General features: G+C 40.5%; 1 protein-coding gene across 1 annotated transcript in view; it reads left to right on the forward strand.

Annotated features, from left to right (window-relative positions):
* LIX1 (limb and CNS expressed 1) overlaps positions 1-17,510 on the forward strand; it is a 60,128-nt gene extending 42,618 nt beyond the window's left edge. The window contains exons 5-8 of the mRNA XM_044265035.1: positions 2,299-2,439; positions 4,912-5,007; positions 14,815-14,892; positions 16,808-17,510. Of these exons, the coding sequence (XP_044120970.1) occupies positions 2,299-2,439; positions 4,912-5,007; positions 14,815-14,892; positions 16,808-17,095 (603 nt within the window). The 3' untranslated portion in view covers positions 17,096-17,510. The remainder of the gene's footprint in view (positions 1-2,298; positions 2,440-4,911; positions 5,008-14,814; positions 14,893-16,807) is intronic.
* Positions 17,511-18,584: the final 1,074 nt, after the last annotated feature.

The following is an 18,584-nucleotide window of genomic DNA, read 5'->3' on the forward strand; positions in this document are numbered from 1 at the left end:
TGGTCTTGGAGAGATCATGGAAAACTTTCTAGAAGACGTGGCATCTGAGCTTCTTTGCAAGCCTGTAATGAAGAACTCAATGTCCTATAAATTCCTGGCCAAGTCCATAAGTCAAAATCAACCTATCTGTCCAGACCTCCCTAGTTTAATAGAAGAGTCCTAAACCATAGGAAAGGTCTAAAGCTTCGATGGCTTTTGCTGCCTGAAGCTACCCCAAAGCCTTCTTACTTGTCATTCAACTCTAAGGAGGAAATCCCCAAACCACTTTTACATACATTTTAGAACTTTTGCACCATTCTTTATTTAAAAGGAAGTATTGGAATTCTCTTTGTGATGTAAACAAAAATAACTGTGTACATTGCTACTTTGTTGGACTACCAACACGTGGTTTGTTTTCTTTTCCCCCCATCCTCCTTGGTTTCATGTTCCTATTTCAGAAGTCTCGTCATTACTTCATCTGAATACTAACCACGTCTGAGCACTTCCAAATGCTGACCCTGAGAGCAGGCACTCCGGAGGACTCTCAAGAAATATATCAGTGACCCTTCCCAGGCCTGAAGGTTGGGAGAGGGACAGAAGGAAGCAATCTGTAGTTACTTTTGGGATCATTACAGCAGCAGTCACAACTGTCCAAAGAGGGAGGTCAAATCAGAGGGACCTGGGGCCTGACCTCAGGGGACCCCTAGAGTGTTCATGGAGAGGAGAGGTCAGCCTCTAGAGGATACAAGAACATGAGTTTGGAGCATTCTTCGGTCAGTGCAGGCATGGTCAGTGTGGGACAGATGAGGTAGAGGCAGTAATGTGTGGAAAGCAAACTGAAGGGGTTTGGCTTTTTCCCAGGGGAGTTACTGAGTCCTTGAGGCTGCAAAATGGGAAAATAAAATGGAATCTTTGGTACTTGTCCTGTTATTTCACATTAGTCACCAAACACTACTGATTCTGAAAATTATGCATTTTAGGTGGTAGAGTCCTAGAGATCAGAGAGACTGGCCTTCCCATTTGTCCAGTGAGGAAATAAGTCCCAAAGTTGCAGAGGCCTGGGTCTCACAATCACGAAGTAGCAGAGCCAGGGGTACTGGTCCACCCTATTCACCAGGACCTGAGCCTGAGCTTCTCTTCCTAGGGCTTGTTTCCCACCAGGAGTTTTAAAGTAGGGTCTAGGACCTTTGATGGTTCCCGGGAACCTATAGGAGAAATGGCAACCCACCCTCCAGTAAGAGTGGGCTCCAGTGCACTTCTCATAGGGCTTCATCCCTTTATATGGACCCCCAGGGTCCACACCAAACAAGAATTTGAATGGGAGCTGTGGCTGGTAACCAAAGAGACAGAGAGAATAGAAAAGAATCAGGATACATTGAGCAGGCCCAAATGAGCCACAGGAAAGCCAGGTTATAGAGAATAGAGAACAATATTACTTTTAGGAGAATTTTTTAATGAGTTGCTAGTCATAGTCTTTCTATGGTTCCTAACTTCAGAAAAGCCTAATGGAGCATGTCCCACCCAAACTGTGGCCTCAGAACAAGGGGGACATGGTAGTCCTCAAGAAAATCAAGGATCTATTAATAGAAGGAAAGTGGAAGGATAAATGCTGGAAAAACCAAAGCAATAGATTTTGACAGCAGTTCCCTTGTCCTCACCTGGACATGTGAGTACATAAAAGACTGGGATAGTCCCATAGAATATTACCATACACCAGGTATTCTCATTGCTTCATGTATATTTAGTAATTGTTTCAATCTTCAGCTCAATGACATAAGCATTACTATTATTCCCATTTACAGAGGAGGAAATTGAGGCACAGAAATGCTAACTTGTCTACCATCATTCAGCTAATAAGTACCATAGCTGGGATCTGAATCTAAGCAGTCTGACTCCAGAACCTGTGTTATTAATTATTGCATTAAAAATATACCATTTTCCTTCTTTCCTTACATTTTTTTCCCTCTGAAACAAGAATTCGAGGAAGGTCCGGAAAGTGATTGTAATCCCTAATTATACCATGGTAGCTATTATTACTTTTATTACTATTTATTAATAGTATGAAAAGTCTGTGATGCAGAGTAGACATTCAAAGACTGCAAAATAAGGCAAAAATCATTTGAAGACCAACCAAGACATTTGCATGGACTCTAGGGCAGAAAGAAAATCTGCATGATCTTCAGGGGATTAGCAATGGGTAAGAAAGACTAGGAGCAGAGTAATGTACAAATGAAAATGTCCAGAAATCCACTGAGGCAGTGACAAAAATGGAGAGATGCCAAATCCTGTAATAATTTCCTTTCTCCTTCCCTTCTCAAGTGCTGCTTAAGTAGAGCTGAGGCCAGACGGGATGCAGCAAAAGTGGCCCTAATCAACTCCCTCTTCAATGAGCTGCCCTCTCGAAGGATCACTAAGGAATTCATTGTGGAAAGTGTGCAGGAAGCAGTCGCCTCCACCAGTGTGAGTACCCAGCAGGGTAGAGAGCTGGATGCACTGAGACATCAAGGCCCTTGAATCTGGGGAAATACTAAAGCGAGCAAATTCATTGAGAACTGAGCAAGTTTAGGAAGACTGGCTGGCTTGGTCGTGACTTTCAGCCTCACACTGGGCAGAGAGTTTACTTAAAAAAAAAAGAGAGAGAGAGAGAGAGAATTGTGCAGGCTTCATTTTGACCCATGAAATCATTGATCTTCAACAAAATGAACACTTGGATTGAAAATCCAGAAATTGGAGCTGGTTCCCTATGCCACATCTCAGAAATATTTTTTAGCTGCCCTGGATGATCTTTAATCAAATTTTAAATCAAAGTAGATAGTTTTATCCATCTTGATTTATTTATTTGAATGTTTGCTGTTTGAAAAGTATTGATTTTTTTAGGGCCAGGGAATGCACGCAATTGAATACTGCTTTAATCTAGAGATAAACTAGCTTATTTTTTCCCCCAAACTTGACTAATCATAAAAATTATCCTAAGTGCTTGGGATGCCTGGGTGGCGCAGTTGGTTGGACGGCTGCCTTCGGCTCAGGGCGTGATCCTGGAGGCCCGGGATCGAGTCCCACATCAGGCTCCCAGCTCCATGGGGAGTCTGCTTCGCTCTCTGACCTTTTCCTCGCTCATGCTCTCTCTCACTGTCTCTCTCTCTCAAATAAATAAATAAAATCTTTAAAAAAAAAAAATTATCCTAAGTGCTTATTAAAAGTGCCAATTCCCCAGTCACTGTGGGGATCCTGCAACCTGTATTTTTAAGAAAAGGCTGACTGCTTAGACTTGGAAAAAGCATATGTCCAATTTTTTTTTAGCTCTTAAATTATTATGCTTAATATTAATTCTTTCAGAGAGCTGAAAAAAATTTTTTTCAGAGAAAATTTCTGTTAATGGCCATAATTAATGCAAAATGCTTTAAGAGCAAAAACTCTTGTCTTGGAAATTTAGGTAGAATATATATCCAGCAATCCAGGAGGAGATGATTTGCACCATGAATTATTTAGAACTTCTGATACTTGATACCTACCAATTACAAACAATGGAGGAAGCCTTGGTTTCCCACTGTGGCAGGTGTCTCCTTGTGTGTCCACCAAAGGCAGAAAACTTGGCATTACTGAGGGAATTAGCCACCTCCTGACTTTGCCTTTAGCATGGACAAACCCCATCTAAGGTGATCTCTGATCACCTTAATCTCATTATAAAGGTTCTGTCATTTTGGAGAAGCTGCTGAAAAATGAAGGACACATTGTCACTCTAGCAGTGACCCTTCTGTTCCTTTTTCCCTCATAAAAGCTCTTGTCACTCACAGAAGAGATAAGAGAATGGGCAGGGGACAGAGAGTGGTTGACCTGGCAAGGAGACATCAGGGAGATCTGTTCTGGATCTGCTGTAAAGATGAAAGGAAGCTTTTATTTCCTTGACTTGTACATTTCAAGGGCCTTTGAGGAAGAGAAGTTAGGAAAATGATGCCTGATTCATATGTGTGGAATTTACTCAGGAGCACGGAGGGGCCCTCAGTGTAAATGTAATTTATCATTTTTTCATGGAAGTTTCTAAGGAAAGAGAATATATAAAGTTTGCGGGCTTCTGGATGGATTTCCTCTGGGATATTTAAAAAGCCAACATAAATATTTCAACACCAGCATGTTAATGTTATTGCATCCAGAAGCTGTAAATTTGCTGCTATCTGATGCTGGCAGTTGTTTGTTCAGCCTCACAAAGGCATTGCCCACCTTCCCAGAAATCCGAGGCCCTGGGATCCTGCAGAATAGGCCCCACTGCCACTCCAGCACTTGCGTTAGCTTTTTTTTCTGCCACTACCCCTAACCAAACTGAAGGGCAATTTCATTTCTACTCGTCACCCCCACCCACTTTGTTTCCTAAAGATTAAGGAGTCCAGATGTGAAAAAAATACATACCAAGATCCGTGTCTCTAGGTCAAACACCAGCATATTATAAAAAGCTCCCATTAAGAATCATGGCAATAAAATATGAATGGTCCAAACAATCAGAGAATTCTTTCCCAGTCAGTTATACAATCTCGCCTGGTTACCGTCAAATCAGAACAAGGTCAGCATTTCAAGATTTCAAACCGACGAAGGCAGCCTTCCAGAGGGCGACCACGCTAACGGTACCACCATCAACAGCAAAAACTTTGTGCAAAGATACAGGAATTTCTACTTTGGGAAAATTATTCTTTTAGCAAATATATAATCAGTTAACATTTGAATGAATGTTCAGATTGATTACAAAAATCTTCTTTACTCTGAGTCATGGTGAAATTAAGAACTTTTATCCCAAATCAGCTGGAGACCTACTTGTAGAATGCACACCCGAAGGCTCAATATAATAGAAGTTTCACTGTAGGGCCACAGCATCAGCTCATGACCACAAAAGAAGAGGAGGGGAAAATCCATAATATTTTCCTTTTCTGGTTTCTTCCCAAGGGCACTTTGGATGATGCAGATGACCCCAGCACCAGCATTGGAGCCTACCACTACATGTTGGAGTCAAACATGGGGAAGACCATGCTGGAGTTTCAGGTACCTGACTTCCTGCTTCATGTTTATTTCGCTACTCAATCCAGAAAACCTGGAGAATGCCACTCTTATCGTTAACATCTCCTGTCCCAAAAAGCTAGTCTTTTTGTTGTTGTTGTTGTTGTTGTTTGGGTCATTTTAATTTAACCCTCTTTGACTTCAGCATGGTAACTCTGTCTTAGCCACACCTAAGAAGGCTAAAACAAACAAGCAAGCAAGGCGAAGTCTTTGCTTTCTTGAAGCAGAGTAAAGCACTTACGTCTACGAAACAGCTGGGGAACCCCACCATCTGACCTGCAACATTTCACCAGGTTTTCAGTACAAAGTTCCCTTTTAAGCCAGTTGAACAGTTTGAAGTGTTGGTTGTGACCATTTGGTTTTTAATTTTCCGAAGTCATAGACGTAGTTGTCTGTACTGTACATTAAACAATGCCCCCCTCAGTTCTGGTATTTCCATTAAACAAGATCAGCCACCACCCGTTGTTAACTAGATCAAAACATTCAGCAAACTGTAATCCTGTTTCATCCACTGCTGACAAGCAGTAATAGAGCTGAGGAACAATACTACCTATTATTTGCAAATTAAATAACTGCCTGAATAACATTAGCAATAAGAATAATAGTAGCCAACACTGACTGGATGCTTACTTTCTCTGACACTGTGCTCACTGTACTAAGCATTTAACAAATGTAGTTTAACACTCAAGACAAAAATGAGTATTTACTATCCCCAAGTCATCGTTGTAGGAAGGAGTGCTGTATAACTCAGTCAATTGCAGAACAAGGACCCACACAGTCTGATTTCTCAGCTCACACCCTCAACTCTTATCTTTTATGGGCTGGGCAGATGAAAATTCAGTAGTGATTGGGCATGAAATGTGTGCCCTCTAAAAAAACTAACTTTGAATGTTGAATAGCTGCATTTATACAATACTAGTAGGAATCAATACACGGTGTTGTGATGAAGAGATTGTGCCCCCAGTATTTCTACTGCTTTAGGTTAGAGTCCCAGAAGCAATCAGAGATACAAGTTTTATGGAACAAAAAATTCATCGTAGTGTAAATTACAACAGTGTTTCATCTGCGCCCTGAAACCACTAGCTTTCAAATACCTTTCAGACTGTTTCTGGACTACAGTGGCATAGTCACTTTGCAGGCGGATACGTACCTCCTGCCCATTTATTTAAAAATCAGTATTTTTTGTCATTAGTCCCCATGTTTAGCTGAAGCAAAAATACTCTCTCTTCTTTTGGTCATCCAGGTTTTTTTTTTTTAATTGTTTAATGAATAAGGAGTTTTTTTTTTGTTTCTTTGTTTTGTTTTAAAGATTTTATTTATTTATTTGTCAGAGAGAGAGGGAGAGAGAGCGAGCACAGACAGACAGAGAGGCAGGCAGAGGCAGAGGGAGAAGCAGGCTCCCTGCCGAGCAAGGAGCCCGATGTGGGACTCGATCCCAGGACGCTGAGATCATGACCTGAGCCGAAGGCAGCTGCTTAACCAACTGAGCCACCCAGGCGTCCTTTTTGTTTTTGTTTTTTTTTTAAGGTTTTATTTATTTGTCAGAGAGTGAGAGGGAGAGAGAGCAAGCACAGGCAGACAGAATGGCAGGCAGAGGCAGAGGGAGAAGCAGGCTCCCCGCTGAGCAAGGAGCCTGATGTGGGACTCGATCCCAGAACGCTGGGATCATGACCTGAGCCGAAGGCAGCTGCTTAACCAAACTGAGCCACCCAGGCGTCCCCAGGTTTTTTTTTTAAGTGGCAGTGGTTTCACTGAATTTTGATGTTGATTGCCTTGGGTTTGAAGATACCAGGTATCCCTAAATCCTACCCTCTGGAATAGACAGACATTGATTCTGAGTTCAGCCGCTGAAGCGGGCTGGTCCGGTTTAGCTTGGCTCAAGTCAACTTTTCACCTCTCAATCTGTTTCCTCATTATATGTCTATTAGGGAGACTAATAGTACTAGTGTTACCTCCAGTGCCCATGTGAGCATTAAATGGGACAATAATTGAAAGAGTCCAGAACAGTTCCTGGCATATGGTAAACACTCAGTGAAGACCCGACAACTGTTATCATACATACTTCTGAAGAAGGACCGCTTCACTTGAAATGCCATACTACCGGATGGATTCCCTCGACAACTTGATCTAACTTAAAGGTTTCAAATGAGGACAAGGCAACTCCCTGCAAACATTTCAGGCCTCTTGTTATAGAATAAAAGGGTGGAACTATAAAGGGCCCATGCTTTTTCCCCCATAATGATCTAAGGTCGAGGAGAGTAAAAAACAAAAGGGAGGAGCATAACACAAGAGAATTTTTACAAACGGAACAGAATTGTGTGTGAAACCTGCTCTACCACTTCCTGCCTGTGCACATTAATTATCTGAGACTCAGTTTTCTCATCTCTAATATAAGAATCATAATGCCCATTGTGTAGGATTTTTGTGGAATTGACATAACATGTAAAATATAGCATCTAGTATAGTAATTTCCCCAAGGAAGAACCCCATTTATCTTAATTCCTCCCCTCTCAATCCCAACGAAAGAATATTTTACATCTCTTATTATAAAATGAATGTTGCCTGCCCTGGTACATAGTAACTTATATGTGATTTAGTAGCTGTTTTCAGAAAATTAAGAATGAGTTTTGAATGCAGTCAAATTAGTCTCCCAAATATGGAGAAGATAAGATTTTTTAAAAATTATTAAAATTTTGTCCAAGTACTATGAATGGCTGTACTCAACCACCTTTTAGTAATTCTTAATCACCCTGCAATGGGCTGTATGTTTTCTGTGTGGTCTATGTAGTAAGTTACTTAAATATGTGAAATACTAACTTGAAGCAAACTGTGGAAATGCTTCATAAATTCTCATAAAAGAGGCTGGGAGCAGGATGGGGGACACAGGAAGAGGAAGATGTGAGGGCAGGAAAAATCCAAACTCGGTCCCCCAGTAGGGATGCTGGCAACCCACTAGGAGGGCCATGGAACACATCCCTTATCCTTCCGCCAGTTTGAGGTTGCCTGCTGGGTCCAGCACATTCCTTGGTGGCCTGGGTTAAATACATCAGCTTGTTTCTGCACATAATGGAAATTGACCACAGACCCGGGCTGTTTGTAGCCAACATAGCACTTCAGTGCCCTGGTGGGTAATGGATGTGTGTCTGTATCTAGCTACGGAAGACTATCCTGTGTAAAAACAAGGCTGGTGTCTCCTGACTGCCTGCAGGCTTTCCAGGGAGGCTGTCAAGGAGGCAGCACTCAGAGGAAACATGATAGGCTTCTGCTTACCTTTACTTCGTGGGAGGGAAGCAGAATAGCCTTGCCATACAGAAAACTGCCTGGTATTTGGGGGGAGGGATGGCGACAGCACTAGCCACTGGGTCTTGTCAAGGTCAGATTTGAGACGGACTTTGACTGAAGCTGGTTAATATATTTATTCTGAAGCCTAATGCAGTCCAAGAACGAGTTGTTTATTTACGTCTTTGCTAAATTCTCCAGGTCGCCTTTTAAAACCTCATCCCATAAACAAATTTCCTCTTAAATCCATTCTCTTGGGTGGGGAGATGGTGCCCACCTGTTTTTCAAGTTCTCCATTTACAGTGTTTGTTTTTCTTATTTCTGATGAATCACAGAACCAAGCGAGTCTCCCAGACAAAGTTCCAGCGAGAAGCATAGTGCATTTTCTCCCCACGAAGTAGCTGAAAAGGCAAACATTGCTCCTGATAGGAGGCAACACCAGGAAGCACTGTGAGGACAGAGCCCAGCTGTTGGTGGTTTAAACGGAATGAATGACAAATAGAACCAGGAAAGCTGTAGAATGAAAGCTGCAATTTGCAGAAATCACAGAGCTTTCTTCTCCATTTGATTTCAAATTTACCTTACTGGTCGGGACTGGCCACATCATTCTTGGGGCCCATACAAAGTGAAAATCCAGGGCCTTTTGTGAAAAAATTACTAAGAATTTCAAGTCAGCGGAGCATGAAATCAAGCTTGGGGTCCTCTGTGACTGCCCACACAGGGCCTGTGTGACTGCTACCCCAAGCTCATGAGGCCGGGATTGTCCCTGAGACAGACTCACCAGAAGGGACCAGACTAGGGTAAGGAGAGTTAGGCCTTCACCTCAGGCACAAAATTTAAAGGAGTGTCCAAAAACTCAGTGATCAAGACAATATTATAATGCACTATTTTAAAAACTCAAAATGAATGTGTAAAAATTCATAACAAAATATCAAAATTCTAAATAAAGACAATTTTTTTAAAAGATTTTATTAACTTAAGAAAGAGAGAGAGAGAGTAGGGTGTAGGGGCAGAGGGAGAGAGAGAAGCAGGCTCCCCACTGAGCAGGAAGCCTGACATGGGGCTTGATCCTAGGACCCCGAGATCATGACCTGAGTCGAAAGTGGATGTTTAATGGACTGAGACACCCATGTGCTCTTAAAGACAGAATTTTAAATAAAAGACCCTGAACTTTCATGATTCAGCTTAAATCCTGCTTCACTCTCCTCAAAGTAGTCCCAACCCAACCTATATGCCAGCTTCTTGTTTGTCTGTCAGCCTACCCTAATTCCTCGGGGTTCTAGATCAGCCACATAACAAATAGCACAGCCCAAAGACTTGCATGAGGAGCAGGACAGATAGCTCACCAAACAGATTTCCTTTAAAGTGATAAGGCTTTGACAGAAAAACAGTGAAAACCAGGCAACAAGGAATCCTGGTGAAACTAGGAAGTCCTTACTGAAGTCCACAGCTGTCTCCTTGCCAGTCTATTATAATGCAAGGATTTCTGATGGAATCCGTGAGAGGCATACAAGGATTTCCTGGGCTCATACAGCTTCAGAAAGATCTGAGGATAGTGAATTTGGTCTTATGAGGGGGAAATAAAGAGGTGAGATGCGAAGAAGAAATTTTTTCTCCATATATGTTACATAGTGATGGTAAGAGAAGTATCTCTACAGAGGAGGGCAAGAACTAGACTGGGACATAATGTACAAAGGCAGAAAGAAGGTGATTTTCCCTGTGGGATTTTAGGAATGAGAGCAACACTGAGAAAGAGGCAGTTATGTTACAACAAAAACTCCTTGGGGATGGAATAGAAATTTAGACAAACCAGAAGGGGTGCGGGGATGACTCTCCTGCAGTCAAAAACAGTTCAAGTCTCTGTGGGGAAGTTTTTGAGAGATGTTCGTTGCCAAGGGACAAGAGAATGGTTTCTGGCTCTGTTCACAGCAGAATTGTGTGTCCTAAAGTCTTAGGAGCCTTGCTGGGTGGAATGATGGGAGTTTACCTGGAAGAGGGGCAATGGTTAGTATATAGATAAGAATGAGACCTTAGAAGACGTTGGAGGAAGACTATGTTACTAAGGCATATGTTGCATATGTTACTATGTTTCTGGGTTATACAGAGTTTAATCATTATAAACTTGGGTTGGAGGGAAGGTGGAGAACTGGAGGTGGTATTTATTATTCTAAAAAATGGACATATACAATACAATGCAAAATTCAAATGGAGTCTTAAAACATTAAACAAAAAGAACTGTCTTATTTGGAAATAGTGGCCATTCTGTAACACCACAGAGACTGTCCCCTATCAGGACATAAAAAGTGTTCCTTTTCATATTTTCATAAAAAGTGTTCCTTTTCATATTTTTCAAAGTCTTTAGTGAGAAGATTAAAGATACAGTAGGAAAGGAAGCACAGATTTACCCTCCTCAGTCACTGGGGTTACTTTGTTGAGAAGCACAGGGTGAGAAGCAGATTATGTGAGATTTGGCCATAGAACTAACCACACTCACGATTCCAGGTTATCATTGTGAAGTGACAGAGTGCAAATCTGGATGGGGCAGGGACAGGTGGAGGAGAGAGGGCCCGAGAGAGGCGGCTTCCCTCGGCAGTGGGCCCTGGACCCTCGGCAGATGGTGGCCTCTCTGTTTGGGGCAGGAGGAGTAATTCCCCTGGTATCCATGTCGCATTTTAATTAATGGAAACACATGGTTTTGCTTTCACTGAAGTCTCTATGAGCTCTTTGAGTGCTTACTGTATAGTAAAATATAGACAAAGTCCCCAACTGAAAAGAAGACAAAAAACCCCTTACATTATACTGGTAATTTCAACATAGGAATGGTGATATTTGCTCTTCTGAATATCTTATAGTTTTAAAATTTACCTAATAATTTTAAGATGTCTGAAATTTTAGAATGCCTTCGGTCTCCTCATTTTCATAATTTAAGATCTTTGGTAAGCAAGCAGAGGTAAAGACAATAAAAATCAGCTTTTTTGAATGGTCAGTAGGACAACTGTCTAAATGTTAAGTTTTCATAACTAGTGTCATAACCAAAAATTGCCTTAATTTCCTGAATTGTGTTGAGTGTATGTGGTTTGTGCTGTCAATACACAATATATGTCTCTTCACCAAAAAAGAAAAAATGCAGATAGCTTTCAATTGAAGACTGCTACTTTTAATCACATTAGGAAAATAAAGTCTTCAGAGTTTACATAGTTTAGGTTGCCCTTGATATCATGAAGGAAAAGGATGCTGACAGAATCTTAATGCTGTGCTCAACAGCAGCCATTGGGTGTGGAAACTAGGGATTGGTTTTAATGTCAATTCTACTTGATTATCCATATTTTCAGGCATTTTCTTGACTGAATTTATACACATAGGAGTATTTTACAGTTTCTTTCATTTGCCCATTATATGTTATCTATATTCTTGACCGAAATTTTTAAAACTTTAAGTGGTTTTCTTTAATATATATTGTCACATGATTGAAAACTCAAAAGGTACAAAAGAATGTCAGTCAGTGGTCTCCCTTGTACTTCTGCCCCACAGGCATTCCTGTTTCTACCCCAGAAACAACTGTGTTATCCAGTTCTTTTGTATCTTGCAGGAACTCTCATAGGCATTTACAAGCAAATATTCATAAGTATTTTCTACTCTTTTTTAATCAAATACTAGTACACAGTATATATGGTGTGCACCTTGCTTTTCTTTTAACACCACATCATAGAGATTCTTTATATTAGATGCTAGAGGGGGACACCTGGGTGGCTCAGTTGGCTAAGCGTCTGCCTTCAGCTCAGGTCATGATCCCAGGGTCTTGGGATCAAGTCCTGCATCAGGATCAGTCCTTGCTCAGTGGGGAGCCACTTCTCCCACTGCCTGCCACACCCTCTGCTTGTACTCTTTCTCTGACGAATAAATAAATCAATCTTAAAAAAAAAAAAAAAAAGGAAAGAACTAGGAGGGCCTTCTCATCCATTCTCTATGAATGAAAGTATTCAGTGGTATGACTTCATTGTAGGGGAGGAAAAATAATTTTTTCTCTACCCTTCTGAGTTTTTAGGTGAGACCCCTGTAATAAAAGATTAATAAGAGAAAAACAGAAGTTTTTTGTTTTGTTTTGTTTTGTTTTGTTTTAAACACATATACTGCATGTATACATGAGAGATGCTCAGGGAAAAATAGTATCTTCCTGAGGTGGCTTGGAATTTAGGATCAAATACCATCTTAATAGGGAAAGAGGAGGGGGATGTAGGCCTCTTAGGAGATAGTAAATGATTCTTAAGAAAGATGAATGGCCCCTTAGAAGAATAGCTGGGAGGTATGTTAGTCTGTGTCTTCTTTTGTGATAAGAATCAATCTTCCCCAGTTGATGAAATTGCTCAGGAGGGGATTTATCATAATTGGGTTCCTTCTGGAGGATGTGTCTTTAGGCAGATAAGGGGAGTTCAGAGAAAGCCTTTCTTTCCATTTTCTGTTTTTCAAGTGGTTGCAGCTTAAAACGAATATAACAAAGCGGCGTGTTTTGGGGTGGCATGTCCTGAACTCATATTTTGGTGGCAACAAATTCTGCTACTCTTCAGTATCGTCCTTTTTAAAACTGTTCCTTTAAAAATGAGCATTTAGAAGTGCCTAGGTGGCTCAGTGGGTTGAACTTCTGCCTTCAGCTCAGGTCATGATCTCAGGGTCCTGGGATCGAGCCCCACATCGGGCTCTCTGCTGGGTGGGGAGCCTGCTTCCCCATCTCTCTCTGCCTGCCTCTCTGCATACTTGTGATCGCTCTCTCTCTCTCTCTCTCTGTCAAATAAATAAATAAAATCTTTTAAAAAAAAAATGAGCATGTGAGGAGTGCCTGGATGACTCAGTCAGCTAAGCATCTGAGTCAGTTTTGGGTCAGTTAATGATCTCTTGGGTTTTGAGATGGAAACCTACCTTGGGCTCTGTGCTCACCCAGCTGTCAGCTTGAAGATTCTCTCTCTCTGCCCCTCACACACACAATGAATAAATCTTTAAAAATTTTCTTTAAGATTATATTTATTTGAGAGAGAGAGCATGAGCGAGGAGGGGGGTAGACTCCCCACTGAGAAAGGAGCCTGATGTGGGACTTGATCCCAGAGTCCTGGGATCAAGATCTGAGCTGAAGGCAGACGCTTAACCAACTAAGCAACCTAGGCGCCCCTAAAAAAAAAATGTTTTGATGATGTCCACCTCAAATGACACCATCTAATTAGGTGTAGGAACCAAAATCAGCTGGGAAAATAGTAAATTTATTCTCTGCCCTACAATCAGAAAACTGCACCATTCTGTAAACTAAAAGCAGAGGTTCTCGCCCCTTGGCCAATGGCAGTTTTTCTCAGCCAATCAAAACTGCCCACTCTTCCTGGAATGGCATGAAACCTACAGCAAAAGAAACAGAAGTCAGAATCTTTGCCATTGCTGAGCCCTTTGATGCTCATTTAGAGCAAATTAATGTCAGCTAAGACACAAGGTACATGCCAGTACATTATTCAAACATTCATAATTCCAGACTCAAGAAGAGCCAGGTTGAAAAGCAAAGTCGATTATTACTACTTTTCCTTTTCTGTATCTTGTTCTCAGTGATACCCTGTGCTGAGGAGGATCACAGTGGAGGATTCGCTATTTAAATAAATCCTTAAAAAATAAAAATAAGCACTTAAAATATTTTCAATTTTCAACCTCAGGCAATTTTAAAAACAGTACAATGAAAAATTTTACCTACATATTATTCTGAGATGTGCTGATATATTTAGATAACTTCTTGGGGGTAGAATTGTTAGAGCATATGTATTGTTATTTTATTTTTTATTTTTATTTTTGGAGAGTTGGTGGGGAGAGGCAGAGGAGAAGAAAGAAGAGAGAGAATCTTAAGCAGGCTCCATGCCCAGGCTAAGCTTGATGCAGGGCTCCCATCTCACAACCATGAGATCAAGACCTGAGCTAAAATCAAGAGCCCAACACTTAACCAACTGAACCACCCAGGGACCCCAAGCATATGTACTTTTAATGTTGAAAGATATTTGTCAACTACGTAGTCATTTTATTGTGCAAATATGGATAGAACAGAGGAAGGAAGGAAGAAGCTTGGGGACTCTGGTGTTTGAAAGGTCTTTAAGCATTCCGATGATATTGTATATTCTGTTTCCCTGAGATAGCTGGGAATCAGAGTTATGCCCTACCCAGCTTTCACGCTTTCTTTTTTTTTTTTAATTTAATTTATTTTTCAGTGATCCATAATTCATGCACCACACCCAGTGCCCCATGCACTCCTTGCCCTCCTTAATACCCATCACTGGGCTCACCCAACCCCCCACCTCTCTCCCCTCCAAAACCCTCAGTTTGTTTCTCAGAGTCCACAGTCTTTCATAGTTTGTCTCCCCCTCCCCCCGCCAACTCACTTCTCCTCTCCATCTCCCAATGTCTTCTGTGTTATTCTTTATGCTCCACAAGGAAGTGAAACCACACTTTCACATTTCTGCTTTGAGAGTAATGACAGGTGTTTGTGTTTTGTAGGAGCTGATGACCATTTTCCAACTATTGCACTGGAATGGAAGCTTAAAAGCCCTTCGTGAAACAAAGTGTTCCCGACAGGTGAGGTTTTCCAGTCAAGAATGGGTTTGTCATCTTCCTAGATTTCCCTTATTTGGATTTTTCTCTGTTTAAATCTGATACTTTATCTATTAAGAGCAGAGGATATATGAAAAAATATATATAACATTCCATTTGAGTCAGGGACTGGTCAAATATGCACACGAAGGAGAATGTTGCCTACACATAGGACTGATTTAGATACCCATACTAAATGCTTAATAGAGGGATCATTAAGACAGACTTGGTTTCTAAGGCAAATGCTCAATCCCTGCACCTGTTCTGCCTTAGAATTTGTGCCCTCTTTTACTCTCCAAGGCAGGTATGTGCTATGGTGAGTGCTGTGAATTGTGATGATTCACAGACCTGTACCCTTGAAGCAAATAATATATTATATGTAAGTAAGTAAATAAATAAATAGATTATACAGTAAAAATAATTAATACAGTAAAAAAAGAAAAAGAAATTTGAGAATGTACTACTTCTGAACCGCCTCACTAAAGTGTACTAAAGTTGATTGTAGCAGGAAGATTTTTCTCAGCCCCACCAAAAGTCCCCAGAAGACAACAAAAATGATTATAAAGTTGGACAAGCTGGCATTCAGTCACCTCAATTTTTTGGTCTGGAAGTTTCTTCTTTATTTTTCAGAAACAAGGTGTCACTATCTCTTCATTACCTATGAGAGGCACCCTTCCCCCCCCTTTTTTAATGGCAAAGGCAAATCCCCTCCTATGTCTTTGACAGTTTTCACCTTCTATCCTGCAAGATTCATCTTTCCTTTTTGCACCAGTGGAGTTTGAAAGATAGCCATTTATTTTTGAGAATTTGCTAACAGGAATTTGTATGAGGATTAAAGCCTCTACCAGTCAGCTAGATGTGGGTGGATATAAGTTTTCCATGCACTGCAGCCCCAGGAGTTTTTTAGTTGTTCTTTGGTTAGAAAGTCTGGCTTTCAAAATGTCAAAGATGGAAAAGAAATGAGTAGTTGACAATGGCTAGGGCTATTTTTTTCTTTTCCTTTGATTTTATAAAAGGTCTTTGAAATTCGCTGGGTTGGTTATAAACACTTTTCCATGGTTGTTTTTAATTTGTTAAGGTCATAAATAAATACCATATGCTCTTGAAAATAAAAGTAAGCAATGCATCCACTCTAGGAGATTTTCTTAAAGTGTATCCATTAAACCTATACATGATGTTACAATGTATTGGCAGATTTCTCACATGAGAATTGACAAGTAGTGATTCATTTCGACTAATATACAGAACAGACAATGTACATTATTATGATTATCATTATTGATAATGCCTACATTCCACAGTACATTCTTAAAGTTCTTTCTGTAGTTTCTGTGAACCATTTGGACTGCCATCTATCTTCCTTACGCTAACAAAACAGCAGTTAGGAAATTGACCCTCCTTGGTTTCTAAGCCTTGTCCTGACTCAAAACCTCCTGCTCTCTGCAATGGGTGTGACTAAACCGAATTCTGCCCTAACCCTTCCATATAATTGTTCTGTCTCTCTACATTGCTGACAGAGATAATGTTGGGTAAAAGAGTTCAAGGAATCAGTGAAGTAGTAATATTCATGCATAAAGGAATGCATTTTCAAAGGAAGCTAGCAAGGTCAGAGTTCTGTTTGTGGACATTATCGAGCCATTCTTGGTGGTAGTGTTCTGACACAACCTGCAGTGACTTTGTTTTACCTGATCAGCTTAGCTCTTCATTTGCTTAAGAAGTGTATCTTGAGATTTGGCCTCCATTTGTGAACATCAAAGAGGTTCGGTTGTTGGCAAAACTCCTATGGATGTGGATGTAGGGGGGTGGCAGAGACAAAGGAAATGAGGTGTTGGAAAGCCATGAGCACAGGTGCTTTTATTGTTCTTCACTGACTCTCTGGACTTTGTCTCTTGGCTCCCAGGAAGTCATCTCCTACTATTCCCAGTATTCCCTAGATGAAAAGATGCGCAGTCACATGGCCCTGGACTGGATCATGAAGGAGAAGGAGTCGCCAGGAATCCTCTCTCAAGAGCTACGGATGGCCCTGAGGGAGTTGGAGGAAGCCAGGAAAGCGGGACAAGAACTGCGGTTTTACAAAGAAAAGAAAGAAATCCTTAGTTTAGCCCTGACTCAAATCTACAGTGATCTTGACACCTCCTCACCCAGTGATGATCAGCTGAGCCTAACGGCCCTTTGTGGTTACCACTAGCAAGGCCAAGTCCCGGCTGCCCCAAGGTTGGCAGAGGCCAGACTAACATTAGGAAGCTCAGTGAACGAGGTCCATCCCAGGCTTTAGCAGCTACAGCCACTACCTGGAGGCTGTACTAATTCTTCCCATCCATGCCATTCACAGAATTTGAGAGTAGTAGGACCCTTACAGGACCCAACATCCCACTTGATGCAATTTTCCCATTATGCTTTCAAGAGTTCTGCCTCTTACTGAAAGGATGGAGAAAAGATTGTTGGAAAAATATTTTCCCGGTTTGGCTTCAGCCTAAAGCCCTGTTAACATGTGCCTTGCTAGATTCTATGTGTTGTTGTAAACAATGGGCCAGTGTAGCATCCCCCAAAAGAACATCAGCCAGCATTGGAGAAAAAGGAGCATGATAGCAATTTTTAAAAAATACTTGGGATTAAATAAACAATATAGAAAAAAATATACCAGTTGGAGTTTCCTCCTAAGCTTTAGAAGCTAAGAGATACTTATACTCCACTAGGTGTAATCCAAAATTACAGTGGGGATTTTATCTGGACATCCCACTACCAAAGATCTTAAAGTGGTAAAAGTATGAAAATACTTGATAAATTTAATTTGGCTTAAAATGCCAGTAATAATCATTTTTAAAAATCTACACTCTTCCATATGGGGATGACACCTAAAGTAGTACCGTTAGTTGTATTCCTCAAGAAGAATTAATATCTAACGTTTACAAGTCCTGGAGCTAGTCATGTTTATTTTTAATTTGCAGATAGATTACTTGAATTGGTTTGTTTTTCTTTTTGCCACCACAGTCATATGTCTATAATGGAGAAAATTACTGGCATTTTAAAGGTTAAAGCTTTTTAAAAAATCATTAGCTTTTAACAGTGCTTGCGTTTGATTAGTTTCTCATGCATTAGAGAGGAGTCTGTAGCTGTCTTTTTGTTATTGTTCAAGAACATGAGCCATGAGTTGCTCAAATGGAGTGTCATTTTTAGGTTTTAATTAGACATCTCTCTTTGAAAATGGCTTGGGTCAATTAATTGATTAGAAAACCAAAAGCAAATACAAACCAATTTTTAAATAGTTTCTGGTCACTCAAATTTAAGAATGGCAGTGGCAAAATTTAAACATTTGTAGGAATTTCCATATTTATAACATGAAAACTATTATCTTACATTTAGTTCCAAATTTCAAAATAAAGAACATGGTTTTTTCAATATTAAACAGGTTTCTTTTTCTTTATCTTTAGGCAAATGCAAACTAACTCTCCTGAAGGCTAAAACCACTGTATTAAAATTTACAGAAACATGATAGTTCAACTTCATATCTAAATACATGCATATGTGATTGTCCCTCCTTAAGTCCCCATGAAAACTATGTATACTGATCATGTATTTTATGATAATAATAATAAATGATAATAAATTGATAATCAAGATAGTAAATCTTGATAATAAAAAATTAATTTCATTTATCCTATTTCTCATACGAGGGG

Source organism: Neovison vison, chromosome 1 (genome assembly GCF_020171115.1).
Source record: "Neovison vison isolate M4711 chromosome 1, ASM_NN_V1, whole genome shotgun sequence".
Taxonomy (NCBI): domain Eukaryota; kingdom Metazoa; phylum Chordata; class Mammalia; order Carnivora; family Mustelidae; genus Neogale; species Neogale vison.